Source organism: Dipodomys merriami, unplaced genomic scaffold (genome assembly GCF_024711535.1).
Source record: "Dipodomys merriami isolate MVZ:Mamm:240054 unplaced genomic scaffold, mDipMer1.0.p SCAF_31, whole genome shotgun sequence".
Lineage (NCBI taxonomy): Eukaryota > Metazoa > Chordata > Mammalia > Rodentia > Heteromyidae > Dipodomys > Dipodomys merriami.
Genome location: NW_027204604.1, coordinates 9495424 through 9513519, shown reverse-complemented (window position 1 = coordinate 9513519; position 18096 = coordinate 9495424). Strand labels below are relative to the sequence as shown.

General features: G+C 44.4%; 1 protein-coding gene across 2 annotated transcripts; it reads right to left on the bottom strand.

Annotated features, from left to right (window-relative positions):
- Window positions 1-10813: 10813 nt before the first annotated feature.
- Il10 (interleukin 10) lies at window positions 10814-15427 on the bottom strand. 2 transcript variants are annotated; one of them, XM_070041453.1, is made up of 6 exons: window positions 15388-15427; window positions 14932-14993; window positions 14041-14100; window positions 13624-13776; window positions 12636-12701; window positions 10814-11663 (listed from the first exon to the last, which is right to left on the bottom strand). In XM_070041453.1, exons 2-6 carry the CDS (start codon window positions 14977-14979, stop codon window positions 11571-11573), a joined length of 420 nt encoding a protein of 139 aa, XP_069897554.1. In that variant the 5' UTR covers window positions 14980-14993; window positions 15388-15427; the 3' UTR covers window positions 10814-11570. The 2 variants fall into 2 exon arrangements, with proteins under 2 accessions (XP_069897554.1, XP_069897553.1); XM_070041452.1 differs by lacking the exon at window positions 15388-15427 and having other exon boundaries at window positions 14932-15164.
- Between the last annotated feature and the right edge of the window lie 2669 nt (window positions 15428-18096).

Genomic DNA, 18096 nt, shown 5'->3' with positions numbered 1-18096 from the left:
ATTTTTTCTTTTCATGAGAAGGTCTGCTTTCATCAAGAGCGTTATATTCGATTTGAGAAAATAATCTCTTGAGGTGATTTGTCATCCTTCTGCTGTGTTTGAAAGAGACTTGACTTCAAGGGCACTCAGGGACTCAAAAACCCTACACGTGAAAGGGAAGGACTGTGTTTGGAGATTTAGCAGAGGTGCCCTGTTGGATGTGTCATTACACAATGATTCATCTCAGCCAAAAATAAGCTTTTTGATTTGAGTGACTCTTGGGTGCGTGTGGTTAGTGCGTGGAAGTTTGTTGTTTTCTCTGACGTAAAAATGACTTCAGTAGTGTAAGAAATATTTACAAGGATCTATATCTTTTCATTGATTAGGAAATTCCACCAGGAAGTCTTCCCAAGAATCTAAATTTGTTCTTCTCTGAGCTTTAGGAGATCTAAAATGAGCATTGGCCCAGAGAATGAGACACGGAGAAGTTCCAGGAAGCTCAAATCTCTTCTTCCTTCTCCCTTCATTCACACACTTGTGAGCGGTTATCTCCTTTTCCTTTTTCTTCTGCCTCATACTGACCTCCCTTCTCTAGCTGTGAGCCAAATGGACTTTAGTGCCCTAAGAGGTGACTCATGATGATCAAAATGTGGTTTTGCTGGGTGCAGTGGCTCGTGCTTGAAATCACAGCACTTGGAAAACAGAGGCAGGAGGGTCTTGAGTTGGATGTCAGCCTGGACTACATATTGAGACCTTGTCTCAACACACACACACACACACACACACACACACACACACACACACACACACACACGCACGCACGCACGCACGCACGCACGCACGCATGCACGCACGTGCACACACGCACTAAACAAAAAAAAAAAACAAAAACAGACTTGTGGCTTTTCAGTTTTGTAACTTCTGTAATTTTTAGTGACCTCTTCCTTTGCCTCTACTCAGCCACTTGCTCTATAACTTGGATTTTTTTTTATCATTCCTCAAAACTGCTCTTCTTCCAGAATCTCTTCATTTGTACATCCCACTCTTCTGTTGAACCTCCTCTCCTTAGTGATTCAGATCCTCCCTCACAACTGTTCTTGACCTCAGGGTAAAGAACTCCCAGTCCCTGGGTTCAGTAACACCATCCCATTTTTTTTTATCAGCTCTCTTCTGTTCCCATTATTCAACTTTTCCAGTTAGACTCTTCCTCATCCTCTGGCCTCTTGTGATGCTCATGGGGCAAACTATTCTTCCTTCTACGTATATATTGCAGACTGTCAAAAGAATCAGAATCCTGAGAAACTGGACACAATTGCTCAGAGCACTTCCACCCAGGTCACCTCTGCTGGGTTCAACACTGTTTGGAAAGCTAAAGATTTCCTCGGAATTGTTTGCTTCCCACTTCTCTGCCAGCATTACTTCCCTTCTTCAGGTCTTCCTTCAAATCTCCTGGTAATATCTCTTCCAAAAAAAAAAAAGGAAACTATGTGTTGGAAACAAATTTCAATTTTCTTATAATAAGTCTCCAAACCAGCCAACCTATGCTGGATCCACCTTCCTGCCATTGTGTAGTGGAGATGCCTCATTGTTTCACCAGGTTCTTTTTTTTTTTTAAATAAGATATTTTATTGTGAGAATACTGTACAGAGGTGTTACGGTTACATGAGCAAGGTCATGAGTACGTTTCCTATCAAGCATTGTTTCACAGCTTCTTTCCTCTGCCTGGATCCCATTCCACCCTGCTTTCTGAAGAACCTGACTTCCTCCATTTTCCTGTCTCCTCTGTCTTCTTTTTAATAGCCCAACTTTCCCTCTACTGGTCAATGTCCTGAAAGGGCTGTCTTTATTTCTCATCCTTTCCTCTCATGTGCACCCCCATCCATCTCCCCTCCCTGCCACTCCCGTGAAGTCAACAGTGGCCCCCATTTGCTACCTGATGTGATCTTCCTGCAGCACTGACCACTTTTCTGGAAACAGTTTCTTCCCTGGTCCTCGGATACCTCAGTCTCCTGACACTTGCATGAGCTCCCTTGTGGCTTTTCCTGCTCTGGCTTATAAATACCTGGGCTCTCGAGGAGTTGGCGTGGGTTCCCACTCTATACTCTTTGCCGTGGTAATGGTATCCACCCTGGCAGGATCCTAAGCATCCACGACACTTGGTGGACCAGATAGCAATATCCATCTCAGGACACTGGATGTTCTCATTCATGTCGTAGCGACATGTCCAGCCCAGCAGAATCAATGCAGAACACATCACTTGGCCCTTCAAGCCTGCTTCTCCTCTACCCAATTGCTCAAGCCAGAACTCTGGGATTCATCTTGGCCATTCCCCACTCTCCCTATCTAACTGCTGAATGGTCCAACTCCCAATTCCTATTTATGGCTATTTTATACCAAGACTGGCATTTCCTTTTGTCTGAACCAAATGAAATTGTTTTGTTGTCGTTGTTGTCTGTACAGGGTATATATTCTCCTCTCTACTAAATAGCACACAATGGCTTCCACCTGCTGTTAATGCCTAAGATTTTTGTGAACAGCTGACCATCCTTGAGTGATCAGATCCCTGCCTGTTTCTCCAAGCTTATCTTAAAATGTCTCTTACTCTCATGTCCTTCATTTTCTGTGACTTTTTTTTTGTAGTTCTTCAAGTACTTCATGTTTTCTTTTTTCCCACTTCAGAACATAGATGAAGAAGCCAGGGAGTCCCAATAGGGTGGAGATACGTTGTGAACCAGTACAAATCTACTCTTGTTTCAGTCAACCCTTTCCAAATCTTTTGTCAATCTAAAGAGTCTTTATGCTTCTTTCCACGCTGCTTGTCATTTCCAATCTAGATTAGATGCTTTATTGAATCTCCTACTTCTCATGAATAGCAATTAGCACAATTAGAAGGCTCTTATTGCCTGTAGTGCCAGCTACTGAGGCTGGGATGGGAAGATCACTTGGATCTAGCAGTTCAAAGACAACATAGTGACATTCTCTCAAAGAAAGAAATCACAATTATGCAAAGCTGTATAGTTAGCTTGGTAATGCATGTTTCCTCTCACAACTATTAAATCTAGGAGGATAAGATCTGTGCTTTGTGTCATTCACTGTTTCCTCTGCTCCCCGCAGTTCTCAACATAATACCTACAGCATACGTACTGAGTTCTGAGTGAATAGATGGCCATCTTTTAATGACTTTGATTTGGGGTAAATATCTGGGAGAGCTAATCTGCCTTTGTTTTTATTTGCGTTTCAACATTGGCAGGTATGAAGGTAAAGATAGTCTTGGAAGGAGATTGGATATGTTCCTTAATGCTGTATACTAGCCAGTTACTAATTCGGCTATGGTGCAGGGGTTATGGTAGTATTACATTGGGGAAACAAAGTCTTCCTCTTCTTGGTAACCATGAAAACTTCTTCAAACAAGCATGAGATTCTACACTGTGCATTGGACAAACTGTGGGTTCTGTTATGCAATGGTTTCATGATCTTGCAAAACATTCCTCCCTTCCCCACTCAAATAGTGATAACTGAAAAAACAGGGTAATAGAATGAATCTTTCATTTCAGATTGCTAGCTGATAAACAGCAGTAATGGAGAACATCAATGACATGTGAATGTAGATGAACAGATAGGATATAGAATAAAGCCTCTACATGGCTAGTCGCTTCTACATATAATGGCGTCTGTAACTATTGTTGCTCTGAATGGTAATTAGACATTTGTGTTAAGTAGCTCACTGGATTTAAGAAACCCTAGTAGTCACAATTCATACTTTTTTTTAAACTTCAGTGAGCCAAAGCATTTATGAGACCGTGAGGAATTGAAAGTAGACAAAAAAAATATTTTTTTCTTTTCCTTTGTTTCTTTTTCTTTCTTTCTTTCTTTCTTTCTTTCTTTCTTTCTTTCTTTCTTTCTTTCTTTCTTTCTTTCTTTCTTTCTTCCTTTCCTTTTTCTCTCTTTCTCTCTCTCTTTCTTTCTTTGTGCAATAATGAACCATTTTCTCTTTCTACCCAGAAATGGTGGGTAGGAAAGCAAGGGGCATTTTAAAGAAAGGTTGAATAACACAAACTCAAGGTATGTCCCATTACTTTTCATGATGTAAAGTAACCATCTTTACATCTGGTATACTTGAGTATAAAGACAAGACCTGCTTTTATTAGGTATTTACTGTATGCCAGGAGCATCCCATGCTTGCTTGCTATTATTTCTTATAATACCACCACCTGGAAGGAATTCTTATTCTCTGCGTGTGAAGGAGAATACTGAGGCAGGTGACGTGAAGCTGGTAAGTGAATGTCCTGGTCTTCCCATCAAAGTCGATCAGCTCCCAGAGGCTCAGCATAGCATCCCTGTTCTGCAGGGTAAGAGCTAAGCTTGGTTACTTTCCTTCAGGTTTTATAAAAATTTCCTCCATGTCTTTTATGGCCAGAGTACCAATGAAGTTTTTTGGAAGCTCAAGGTATTACAGCTGCTCAGCCCTACTGGGAGATGGAAGCCGCTCTTGAGGTATTGATGAGAGGAAGTTGCCTGGAAAATCACTGGTGCAGATGTTGCAGAAGCAGAAACGAGTCCTAGAAGACGGTTGAGGTGGCTGAGGAGCTCAGAGACTGGACTGAGAGACTGCAGCATAAGCAGAACTCAAGGCCCATCTATTCAGTCTGTTGTGCCAGGTGCCGGTGGCTCAAACCTGTATTCTTAGCTACTCAGGAGGCTGAGACCTAGAGGATATAGGTTCGAAGCCAGACCAGGCTGAAAGTCAACAAGAGTGTTTCTTCAATTTGAGAACAAAATGCCAGACTGGAGGTATTGTTCAAGTGGTAGAGTACCAGCTGTGAGCAGGAATACCAAGTAAGAGCAAGGCCCTGAATTCAATCCCTAGTACGACTACCATTTCTTTTTCCCCAGAGACTCCCCAGTTTAACATATTTGGTCGGCTTACTTTTAAAGGAAATGTGTCCATTTTTAAAATTTCATTAACCAGAGACATAATAGAGGACTAGTAAGTAGAACTTTGATCAGCAAGAGCCAACTTGTCTTTCCAGAGTGGCTGGGACTTTGGTCACATGGGGAACAGGGCTTTGCAATGACTCTGTGAAGGCTTCTGGAGGGAGTGGTGGTAAATGGACAATTTCAACTGGGCACTTTCAAATGTTGGAAATTGGTCAAATACTCCCTCTCCTCCACTACTTGCCACACACCAACCACGGACACCTTCACTCTGGTGACCCCAAGTTCCAAAACCTTTTATTTAGACTCATTCCCTTATTTTATTATTGAAGACTGAATTCTCAGACAGGCTAAGGCTAAAGAACTCTGGGCCTGGGCGCTGTCCCTCAGCTCTTCAGCTCAAGGCTAGCACCCTACCACTTAAGCCACAGCGCCACTTCTGGCTTTTTCTGCTTATGTGGTGCTGAGGAATCGAACCCAGGGCCTCATGCATGCAAGACAAGCACTCTACCACGGAGCCACCTTCCGAGCCCAAGCCACTGGCTTTTGAAATAATGAACCACGTAAGTCAGCCAAGCACAAGTGGCTCTTCAGAGATAGTATTGATTGGAATCAGTGCTATAGGTTAGGAAAGTTCAAAGGTCATCATGTCATTTTCATTCTGGATTTATGTTCTCATGACCCAGCTCCTAGTTAATTCCCCCACAAGGAAATCCACTCATCGACATGTTTTGAGGGGGACACATGTTAAAGAGAAGATGGCTTCTGCCTCTGACTGCTCACTGCTTTCCTCTTTCTTTTCACCCAGTGCCCCCATCCTCTTCCTTCTGGATTGTTCTTCACTCTCGGCAGGGAAGGACCTTAGAGAACAAAGGCAGGTTGCCCATCCCCATCCCCCTCCTAACCAGATTGGTATGCTTCCTATTCAAAATACATGTATGTTTTCATACTTGGAAAGATTCCGTTTGGCCCTCGTGCCAATCCTGGCTTATTAGTCAGCATAGGCTGCCGTATACCCATATCATATACTGTGCACCATTGGAAGGGTGGTTTAACCAGCAGAAACTTACCTTCTTTTAAGTCTGGAGGCTAGAAAGTTCAAGATCAAGACACCAGAAGGGAGGGTTTTCTTTGAGGCATCTTCTCTTGGCTTATAGGGAGCAGTCATCTCCACACACGCTCACATGAACTTTTCCTTTAGTGTGTTGAAGGGACGAAGATGGTGTCCATTCTAACATATTTTCTTTGCTGTTTTTTGGTCCTGGGGTTTGAACTCAGCCTAGGCACTGTCCCTGAGTTTCTTCTGTTCAAGGTGAGTGCCCTACCAGTTGAGCCACAGCACCACTTCCAGCTTTTTTTGAGTAGTTTATCAGAGTTAAGAGTCGCATGGAGTTTCCTGCCCTGGCTGGCTTTGAACCATTGTAATCCACAGATCTCAGCATTCTGAGTAGCTAGGATTACAGGCATGAGCCACCAGTGCTGGGCCATATTTTCTTTCTTTCTTTCTTTCTTTCTTTTTTTGTGTGTGCTGGCACTAGGGCTTGAATTTAGGACTTTACTCCCTTGGGTTTTTCCACTCAAGGTTGGTCATTTCTTTTTTTTTTCTTTCTTTCTTTTTTTTTGGGTCCGGTCATGGGGTCTGAACCCTGGGTCTGAGAGCTGTCCCTCAGCTATTCAGCTCAAGGCTAGCACTCTACCACTTGAGCCACAGCGCCACTTCCGGCTTTTTTTCTTTTTTGCTTATGTGGTGCTGAGGAATCGAACCCAGGACCTCATGCATGCAAGGCAAACGCTCTACCACTGAGCCACCTTCCCAGCCCCATCAAGGTTGGTGCTTTACTATTTGAGTCACAGCTCCACTTCTGGTTTTTTATTTTTTTATTTTTAGTTTTTGCTAGTTCGTTGGATTTAAGAGGCTCATGTTTTGTTTTGTTTGTTCTGGACTGGCTTGGTACTGTGAGCCTCAGATCTCAGCCACCCGAGTAGTAGTAGGTATTGTGTTAGTCATCAGTGCCCAGCTCAATTGTATCTTCTCATGTGCTCAACTTCATTTATTTGCTTGTTTAGCAGTATCAGGGTTTGAACTCAGGGCCTTGGGCTTGCTAGTCTATCATTTGATGCCACATCCGCAGCTGGCATCTCTTCTTATTAGGACACTAATTCCTTGAAGGGCCCACCATCATGATATTGTCCTCTCCTACTCACCTCCAGAAGTCTCTGTTCTCAAGTACAATACTTTTGGATATTAGAATTTCAATATACATTTGTCTTGGTGGAGTGGGGAGGGAAGACATAAATGTTCAGTCAGTCCATAGTACTTGAGAAGACGTTTTGCTAATTTTCCTGATGAGACACCAATGCTCAGAGGAGTACACTGGACTTAGCCCCCAGGTGATGGGACTGAAAACGAAGTGTATCCGTAATGTTGATCCAGTCATATGTACTGATGTTCACCCAGCTTTTCCCTTTTCCCCACCAGCCCAGTGATACAATGCGACTTCCTCTTAATTTTTAGAAGGGTGTGGCAGTTTAAAAAATATATATATATATCACAAATTATTTGATACTCTGCCCTTTAAAAAGTGGAATCTAGTCAGGCGCTGGTGGCTCATGCCTCTAATCTTAGTTACTGGGGAGGCTGAGATCTGGAGGATTACCATTTTGCACCAACTCAGGGAGAAAAGCTGGTGCGAATCTATCTCCAGAGTAACTGGAAAAAAGCCATGCTGGAGGCATGACTCAAGTAGTAGAGTGACCGCTGAGCAAGAATGCAAGTTGAGCAAATGAGAATCCCTGAGTTCAAACCATAGTCCAAAAGAAAGAAAAAAGAAAGGAGAGGAAGAAAAGGTAGACTCTAACTCTTTCTTGAATATGGCTATACTTACCCATTTCTAACAGGTAGAATGTGGCAGAAGTAATGGTGTGAGATTTCTGAGATTAGAGCATAGAAGCTACTATAACTACTTCTGTCTTGGATCATTGGTCCTGGGAAAAATTCTTGTGCTGTAAGGAAGCTCCACCTGCCAACAGCCAGTGAGGAATTGAGGACTCCTGCCAAGACCCAAGCAATCAACCTCCTTAGCCATGAGTCCTCCAGCCCCAGCCGAAGCTTAGGATAGAAGCCCGGCTGTAATTTTTACTACAACCTCATGACAGATCCTGAGACAGAACTTCTAGCTCTTGCTCTTGGTTCTTCATCTTTAGAAACCGTGAGATACAAATTTCTGTTATTTAAACAATGGATCATTAATACAAAGATACAAAAAATGATGTCTTATGCTACACTCAATTCTCCTTTGGGTCAAGTCACATAGACTTTTCTCATGCTTCTGAGTCAAAGAAGAACTTAAAAATGGAAAATATCTTAAGATAATGGACACAGATCATATACAATCTACATCTTAATTTTTATTTTGAGATATTTTAATGACATTACCCAGACGGACCTCGGTGTCATGGGTTCATGTGATTTTCCTGCTTCAGCCTGTCAAGCAGTTGGGACCACAAGTATGTACCAATGTAGATAGCAATTTTTTGATTGTTATTATAAAGGTGATGTACATAGGGGTTACAATAACATAAGTTAGGTAATGTGTATATTTCCTTCTGGACAATGTCACCCCTTCCCTCATTCTCTCCATTTTTCCCTCCTGTCCCTACCTGTCAGGTTGTATAGTTCATTTTAGATATTAATTTTAGGTGACATAACAGAATAATATTAGAAAGAAAGAATGATACAATAATTTATTTACGAAGGTGGTATGTAGGGGTTTACTATCATTGTTAAGAACATGAACGCTGCTATTTAATAGCTGAATGACCAATGATGTAAATTATATAACTTCTTTGGATCTTGTCTTCGACATATGGATAAGAGGGACATTAATAATGAATATCTCATTGTTTTACGTGATAATATATGAATGAATACATACAAAACACTTGGCAAAGGAGCAGGTAAATAACTATAATGTTTATATTACCATAAACATAAATGTCAGGAATACACAGAGGAAATGTAGAAATATAAATCACAAGTATTCCCCAAGTTTAAACTATGACCAGTTTATGGTATAGAGAGCTATATTAACATAATAGTTAAAAAAAAAAACTTGAACTTTGCAGGCACTAGTGACTCACACTTGTAAGCCTAGCTACTCAGGAGGCTGACATCTGAGGATTATGGTTTGAAGCCAGTCGAGGCAGACAAACCTGAGAGGCCCTCATCTCCAATTCACCAGCAAAGAGCTAGAAATGGAGCTGTGACTCAAGTGCTAGAATGACAGCCAGCCTTGAGTGAAAAAGCTAAGAAGACAGCTCTCAGGCCCTGAGTTCAAACTCGAGTACCAGCACCAAACAAACAGACAAACAGCCCTTGAACTTCCAACACTATCTATAGAATGTTAGTTTCCTGAATCCTAACAAAGCAAACAACACTCACAACTTTGATCTCCCAGAAAATAGGTATATTTTCTATTATAGGAAATGGAGATAATAATGCCATGTATCATGTCTGATAAACAAATACTTAAGCTCTATGTGAAAACTTATGCCTACCTAAACACATACCAAACTCAAAATACATGCCAGTGAAGGGTAGCTATTGCTGACATTGGCCTTTCCAGATGTGTTTCTGTTTGTTTCAGGTGCCTGTTTCACTTGGATGAAGTGCAACTTCCTATTTAATCAATAGGCTCACTGCCAGCTGCTGGAACTTTCCAGGCAGGGTCCTTTGGGATTGTTCTAGTTCTGGACAGAGAGCTCCATCCACCCTTCTCATCTTCTGCCAGCCTTCATTCTTAACCTTAACCTTGCATTTCAGAATTTCAGCTTTGATGCATCCCACTTCCTTCCTATGGTTACTTTAACCGAAGTGAGTCAGGTCTTACTGAAAAAGTGACCACAGCCCATTGACTCCCACCCTCTCCCGACCAGGGGTGCCTGGGCAGCATTTGGGGGAGCAGTGTTTACTCAGCCCATTCTTTTCTCCTTCTCCTCCAAGTCATGGGGCTTTGAGTAGGGCTTCCCCAGACACCATGGCCCCCCTCAACAGACCACAGCCAGAACCCAATCTCACTGTTGTCTGGAGCCTTAGAGAGTGGCTGCCTTAGTCCTTCGAGGATCTTATTAAGTGGGGCGTGTCTATTTTATTGGGTCCTGCCTGTTAACCGCTGATCTCAACTCAAAGATGTAGGGTGGGCCATGGTGATACACACTTGTTTTTCCATTACTCAGAGGCCAACGCAGGAGGACTGAGAGTTTGAGGCTAACCTGAACTATGTAGTAAGACCCCTAAGGTTCATTGATAAAGTACAGTGGTAGAGCCTAGAATGTGAACAGTGCTGGGGTTTGATCTCCATCAAGTCTAGAAAAAGAAAGGGTTTGTGATGGAAAGTTATTACCAACTTTGAGTACTGAGTCCATCTCTGAATTCTGGGAAACATGTTGGTATTTTCTCTTAATCCTCAGGGTGGGTTTGGTTTTGGATACATCCTCTGGACCTCTGGAACTTGAAGAAACAAATGAACACTCTAAACCCCTTCCTTCCTAGCTTTGATTTTTAGTGGGCACAGAATCACCTTTCTTAGTTTTGTACACCAACCTGATTGTTCAGGACTTAGGGTTACATTTTAATGGACGGTGTGGGGGTTGCAGGAAGCCCATGGTGGCCTTTGTTGTCGGCTTTCAAAGTAAGGATAGCTTTTTCTTCTGATCAGGTTTGGAGATCTCTTTCTCCTCCCTGCTTCCCCCTTACTCAGGAGAGATCTCTCGTGGAGCATAGAATTTATTCCCTTCTTCTCTTCTGCCTCTTAGGAGTTTTGAGGGAACACGTTTAGTTAGACAGCATTAGCGGACACCATAACATGATTTTTGAACAAGACTCATTTATTTATTCAAAATGAAAATCTGCTATGAAGACAGACAAACAAGGTAACATTCCCAGTGGAACTGAGTTACTTCTGGTTGAAACTGAGTTCTATTAGAACCAATTTTGGGTTGATATATGAGTATATATACATGCACATATATGTATATATATATGTGTGTGCATATATATATATATATATATATATATATATGTATATATATCAAGCTGGCCACAGCTTTCAAGACTGAAGTGGTTGGAGACTGAGGTCAGGGAAATCCCTCTGAACTGCTGGACGGTTACTCATCAAAGGGACTCCCTGATTTCTCCTCCTAAGAGTATAAGAGTCTTTTCAATGCTCTTGGACTCTTGAGCCCAGGGATAAAGATGAAGGTCATGGAAAGCATCTAGAAAGTATGACCATACTTGGAACGGGAGCCTCAGCCGGCCCCCCACCCCCAAAGGAATCTATTTCCCTTCATATAATTTAACAATTTCCCTTAAAACACTTAAATACCATAGGGCGTAACCCCATAAAAACAGCTTAAACACAGGTGAAAATAATAAATACTGAAAAAGACTAATATTAGGCTTCTTTCTAAATCGTTCACAGAAAGGCTCAGTGAATAAATAAGAGTTCAAGCTGAGGTATCAGAGGTTAATAAATATTCCAGGAGAGAGAGGTATGATGGTTTTTTTTTTCCAAGGACCTGGTTTGGCAACCTGGGTCAAGTATTAGAGATCTTCAATATATGGCCTGGAGTCCATTAGCATCGTCATCCTGGGTGTTTTAGTTGTTTAGCTTCATTGTCATGTAGGCTTCTATGTAGTTGATAAAGATGTCAAACTCACTCATGGCTTTGTAGATGCCTTTCTCTTGGAGCTGGAGAGGGAGACAGAAACATTTAGTTAAAATGCTGTGGAAGAGCCAAAGGGACCTTGGATGCAGAAACTGCTCCTGCTCCCTTTGAGGACATGTCTTACTGCCCTGGGAAGGGGCTGTGATTTGACTGTTCTCTAGCCTTAAGCACAGCTCTGAGGAACAAAGCAAGAGGGACATTGATTTTACAAATCACAGTCTCTAAGAATGGTGCCTTCTCAACAGCTTTAAAGGTCACACACTCACATGATACTTAGGCAGAATTTGAGAGGATTTAAGAGGAAGTGGTATGAAAGCAAGACAATGGAAGGAGAGAACTTTGTAATGTTTTTCTCTCCCATGAACAGACCGAGCATCAGTCTTTGGCTCTGGCCTACTGTCCTGTCCTCTACAGTTGGAGCCCTGTCAGACACCTACCAGGTGTCTACGAGAAGGACGAAGCCACCTGGCTTCTGGGAAATGGAGGTTGACAGGCAGTTGGGAGTGTGAAACCCCACTGGGTAATGGGAGCAGATATTCTCAGGCATTTTAGGAGGTGTAAGAGACAGATGGAAAGTGAATGTGAACCCGCTCTAGCTAAGTGACAACTCTACTTCTTGCTTACTCTGAGTTCTGGTGAGTCCCGGTGTGTCTGTACGTGCACATTCACAGGGTGACTTCATGCACGTGTGGGTTCAGCCTAGATTCCCAACAAGTCACACTCTGTACTTTCTGTTTCCTTTGTTACTCTCCCCAGGACTCAGCTCACTGCACTCACACCGGCTTGGTCTGTCTGAGCCCAAACCCCACAAAGGCACGGAGCAGTCATTTAGAAACTCCCAAAGGCACTTCACAGCACACAAATATAACCGAGGTGGTGGCTGCTCACTGTCTGAGGAGCTAACCCCATCTGCCAGGTTCCCACACTCCCTTTTCTTGGGGGGAGCGGGCAGAGGCCATACTCTGCCAACCTTCGGGACCACCCTCCAAGCTCACCTTGCTAAATGCGCTCTTCACCTGCTCCACTGCCTTGCTCTTATTTTCACAGGGAAGAAATCGATGCTATAGAAGAAGAAAAAGAGGGGGAAAAAAAAGAAAGGGTTAATGACCCCGACTCTCAGTCCCCCTGTTCATGGCACATCTGGAACAAGCTGGTCATGTGAAGAAGGAGTCAGAAGCATCCCACATGCCTACAGGCCTTCCCTCATCTTCACCCACCCCGGAGAGATGTAATGCCCATGCCTGGAGCTACTGGAGTGTTTTCAAGGCTTGGGGCGCGGGGGAGGCGGTGGGTGGGGAGAACCAGGTCTTGGCTTTCTCTTAGAAGCTCCACATGTTCTCATTTTCCTGTTTTTCTCTGTGTCCTTGAAAGTCAGCCATGGAGGATTATTCCTAAGTGCTTGGGGGAATGGAACATAGCCATCTTTTGCCTAGCACTGTCCTGCAAGGAGACACCAAGGGATTCCCTCAAATCGATGAGAGGAGAAAGCAAAGCATCCGTGCTCGCCTCATGATGTCAGCTGGAGAAATAAATCATCTGGGGGGAATTAGTCATGGACACTAGTCTGGGGACAGTGGCCTCCTGCCTGTCGGACAGTTGTGTTGCATTAAGACTTGGGAGAAGCAGAGGTGCGCATTGTCTTGGGCTGTCCCAGCCCAAGTCCAGAGAGGTGAGGAAGCCCTGCCTGAACCTCTGGGCCCCTTACATGAACCGAGAGGAGAGTAGTTAATAACCCACAAATGACTCAGAAATAACAGGAAAGCTGAGTGCAAATCTTCACATGTAAATGCCTAGCAGCCACCCCCAACCCTGCTCAGAAAGAAATGAGCAAGAACTCTGACTCCAGGAGTCTTTCCAGATTCACACAGCCCTGCAGTCTAGGTCTCTGTGGGTGTCTCTGGATAAGCTTGGCTCGTCTGGGCTGCAGAAGCTCAGGGTATCTGGGGGGCAGCTACAAAGAGAAAGAATGGATTTGCTACTCACACAGCGTCGCAGCCGTGACCGGAGAACCTTCAGCTTCTCTCCCAGGGAGTTTACATGTTCCATGATGTCTGGACCCTGGTTCTCTGCCTGGGGCATCACTTCCAGCAAGTAAAACTGGATCATCTCTGACAAGGCTTGGCAACCCAGGTAACCCTAAGGACAGGAGCCAAAGGTTGGGAGGGTGCTGACTGGGAGAAAGGGCTGCTGGACCTAGATTGAAGGGGTCAGCTTTGTTCTCCCCCACCACCCCCCTTCTGCCTCTTAGGACTGAGCCCTTTGTAACCCTTGGCTACTGGTGATATGCTGAGTTAAGGTCTTCCCACTTCTCCTTTTCAAAACCAAGGCAGTGGCCCAGCTCCAGCAGTCACAAGCAAGCAATGCCTGCTTTCCTCTAAGGAGGCTTGTGCCTGTTCTCACCTTGAAGTCCTCCAGCAGGGACTGGCTTAACAGCATGCTGTCCAGTTGATCCCTTGTTTGCTGCAAGAACAAAAGCAGAGAGAGTGGGTGAGGCTTGGAGAAGCAGCTGAAATGCATGTCTTCCTGATCCCTTTTTAGTTATTGTCTTTGATTTGTAATCCATGTAGCCCCATCCCCAAATTGAAAGAAACATTACAACAACAACAACAACAACAATTTGACAGTGGTGAAAGTAAAGGTTAAATCAGATCCTCCCTCTCAGGATCAGGGTTTTTTTTTTCTTCTTTTTTAAACTTGCTAATTTTGATGAAAAGGCAGAAATTTCCATGGGGCTCTTTCTGAAGAGCTCTGTCAGGTACTGAGGGCATCTATATGAGCCCTGCAGTCCGCAAGTCCTTTTGCATATCCTTTACTTTTCTTTGTATCTACTGTGGACAGTCTACTCTAGCTCCCGAGAGCTCTCTGGGAAGAAGAAAACATCTCCCAATGCAGGTTCCTCCCCAACTCAATGTTGTTCCCAAACTTAGGCTTTCAGATTTGGGGACTAAACAGAAACCATTTGTTTTCCTGCCATAAGGTATGGGAAATACCTTCCCCTCCAATCAGATCCTTCTTGATGTCTCCCCACCGATGAAGCCTAAAGCTCCAGTGAAATCTTATAGAAAGTTTCTGAAAATAGGGGGAGAAACAGTGCATTCCACCTTATAGGTAGGTTTACCTGCACATCTGGGCTTCGTCTTAACTCCTTGATCTAGGATTCACTTAAGCATGTCAGTTGAAAGGGATAGAACAAGAGGAGGAGGAAGAGGAAGGGGGCTTTTCCTCTAGCTCCAGCAGAATGCCTATCTCAGACAGTCCCAGGAAGAAAGAATGGGTGGGTTTCATACTCACGAAGTACGTCTTCACCCTGCCAAAGGCAGCTCGGAGCTCTCGGAGCATGTGTGGCAGGCCAGCTGGGAAGAGGGTGCAGTTATTTTCAGACTGGGTATCTTCACCTTGACTGACCACTACTCTAGCCAGTAAGACCAGGCAACAAAGCAGTGCTGAGCTGTGCATGGCTGAATTCTGCTTTCTCCTGCAAGACTGCCTTGTGGTTTAGTATTGCAAGAGCAAGCCCCTGATAAACAGACCTTTGGCCCCTTTTTATATTTGGGCTCAACTGAGAGATCTCCCCACTTATAAAGCCACAAACAGATTTCCCGGTAAGGTTGCTGGTGATTCAAACTCCTCCCACCCAAAAACATACACATTCAACAGGCTTCAGTTTTGTGCCTTTTTTTTTTTTTGCATGCTAAGCAAAGAACTGGTAAAATATGAACTCATTTTACTATTTTTAGAATGGGCTACCTCTCTCTTTCCTTTTTTGTAAAAAAAGAAATACAATGCCTTTGCTTCTTGATGAAAAAGGGGAGGACAGCTGTTCTATACGCAGAGGTCCACAGCTGTGACTTCCATTCGCGTGGGCCTAGGTCACAATGACGTGGCCGGATTGGCCATTCCAGAATACACCCGGATTGAGAAATAATTGGATCCACACTCAACCTGGGTTGAATACTCAAGACTTCTTGCTGACAAGAGAAGTCACCTCAGATCTCTGGACTTCAGTTCCACCAAGGAAAAATACAGAGTGGGGTATATATTGTCTCTCTCTCTTTTTTTAAACAGTTGTGGGGCTTGAACTCTGGGCCTGGGTGCCGTCCCTGAGTTCTTCAGCTCAAGACATGCACTCTACCACTTGAGCCACAGCACCACTTCCAGTTTTCTAGTTCATTGGAGATAAGAGTCTCATGGACTTTCCTGCCCAGGATGGCTTTGAGCCATGATCCTCAGATCTCAGCCTCTTGAGTAGCTAGGATTACAGGCGTGAGCCACTGGTGCCCGGCAGGATACATATTCTTAAAACTCCTTTCCAGTTTATTTTGTGTTTGGTGACCCAAAGCAGGATCATAGTAGGACTCCAGTTCTTTCCATGGCTCTGGATTCGTTGAGAAGCTCAGGTCCAAGTTTCTTTCCCTCTTAGTTGTCCCAGCCTGGGGAAGTGAGGAAGGCTAGCCTGAACTTCCTAAAAGCCTGCTGTGTTCCAGTCAAGTTGTGTTCTTACTATGACGGTTAGCACCTCCATTTCTATGCTGGCTAGACCAAGATCCAGAGCTGCTGTACAGCCTTGCCCAAGATCACTTGGCTGCTGAGTAAAAACAGCACCCCCCTCTACCCTATCTCCAGAGTGAGAATAAAAGGTCGGATTAGACGGTTCTTAAAGTTCCTTTCAGTTGTCTGTGGTTGGAGCCTAAAGCTGGAAAGATGGGGAGGAAGAAGTTGAAATAATAAGGAAATAAGGTTTTGTGAAAGCTGGGGAAAGGAACCTTTTCTTTTTTCCCCCTCTCTATCCTTCTAATAGTCCAGCTTTGGATTTGCATGTGTGTATGTGCGCATGTGTGTGTGTGTGCGCGCGCGCGCGCGCGCGCGCGCGCGCGCGCGCGCGTGGGGGGGGGCGGTCCATGAGCAGGGAAGAGTTCCGTGCTGGGTGAAGATTAGAAGTGTCACTTTACCTTTGGTTGGGAAAGGACCAGGGCAGTGACATTAGGGCAGGTGTCTGGAGATTCTTCGGTGGTCATTTGTGCTTGGACCTCCTCAGTCCACAGGGGCATCTCCTTACCACCTCAGTTTGGACAGTTAATGCAAAGAGTACTGGCCAAGGGCCATGAGCCTGAGCTAGCCCTGGCTTTTGTTACCCTGGACCTAGGGAAAGTTCCCTTGTCCTCCCTGTGTCTCTCTTTCCCATCCGACCCAAAGGGACAATGGGTACCTGTCCTTCACTGAGCTTCAAAAGCAGTTGAGCTCAGTGGAGGGCATTCCCCAAGGGTTCTGTGACAGCCTCATACTCCTGCCCCAGCCCTGGGCATCTCTGATGGCACTGGGTTCCATTGGTGAAAGTGCTTGTGCCAGAGCACATGGGCCAGACATGCTGGATCCACCCAGTCTAGAGTGAGCAAGAAGGAAGGGTGAAACGGCCCAGGTACACCTTGTGGATCTAGCTATTGTGGTGACTTGTGGATTGGGACCAGCGGACTGTGGCTTCCCCTCCCAAGCCTCTGGGGGAGGGAAATGCAGAAGTCTACCAATTGTGAAAGTGGTCAAGAGCCTTCCAGAAACTAGAAGGGAGCTGACCCAAGATGTGCTGCTCCTGCCAGATTTATACAGTGCTGCATTCTTTTTATTTATTTATTTTGTATTTATTTTTTTATTGTGAAAATACTGTACAGAGGGGTTACAATTACATGGGCAAGATAATGAGTACATTTCTTATCAAGTATTGTAACCTCCTCCTTTGTTGTCCCTTCCCATCCCTTCCCATCCTTCCCCCGTCCCCCCAATCCTCCCCACTCCCCCCCAATTCTCCCCACTCCCCCTACAGTGCTGAATTCTGTCACCAGCAAGCAGAGGGAAGCAACCGAGGCTTGGGGTTACAACACTTGCACCTTTCTTCTTCTCTTTTGGCTCCTGGGTTTTCTGAGTTGTCTGCTTTATCCCAGAGAATGGATCTCCTCTTGGAACTATATGGTCTAGGTGCAGACAAACCATCCCCAGGGGTTCAAATCCCAGAAAAGGCGATGAAGTCTTCCCCAACCTAGTTAACATAGATCCCTTCTTAACTTTCTCCCCATTGTGCCCTGCACTTAGCGCAGGGAAATCTCTTCCCCTACAGCACTGCCGTTCGGCTGGGAACCCCCTGAACAGGATTTTGTCTCATCTTGGTAGGGATGTTGTCTTACCTTGATGCCCAGCATTAAGTCTGGCCCACAGAAAGAATCAGCTCTACTTGAGACTGGCATAGTGTAGCACCCTGAGATCTTCAACCAGGGCTGGAGAGCAGAACACCAAGAAGGCTGGCCTGAATTTTGTGTGCTAATCTAATATATTATGTATATGCATACAGGCCCACAATTGCAAGGTAAAGAGAGACAAATAAAAATGATTCTTTTTGTTGTTGCTGTTAGGTTTTGTTTATGTCAGTCCTGGGGCTTGAACTCAGGGCCAGGGTGTTATCCTTGAGCT

Bases quoted from the DNA above. Each gene is read 5' to 3' on its own strand.
- Il10 (XM_070041452.1), bottom strand. From the start codon at position 15,096: ATGCACAGCTCAGCACTGCTTTGTTGCCTGGTCTTACTGGCTAGAGTA. The intron at 14,101-14,931 runs GTGAGTATGAAA...TTGTTCTTGCAG, and splicing joins GCAGGGTGAAGACGTACTTC to CAAACAAGGGATCAACTGGA. The intron at 11,664-12,635 runs GTGAGCTTGGAG...CTCCCTCTCCAG, and splicing joins TGAAGAGCGCATTTAGCAAG to CTCCAAGAGAAAGGCATCTA.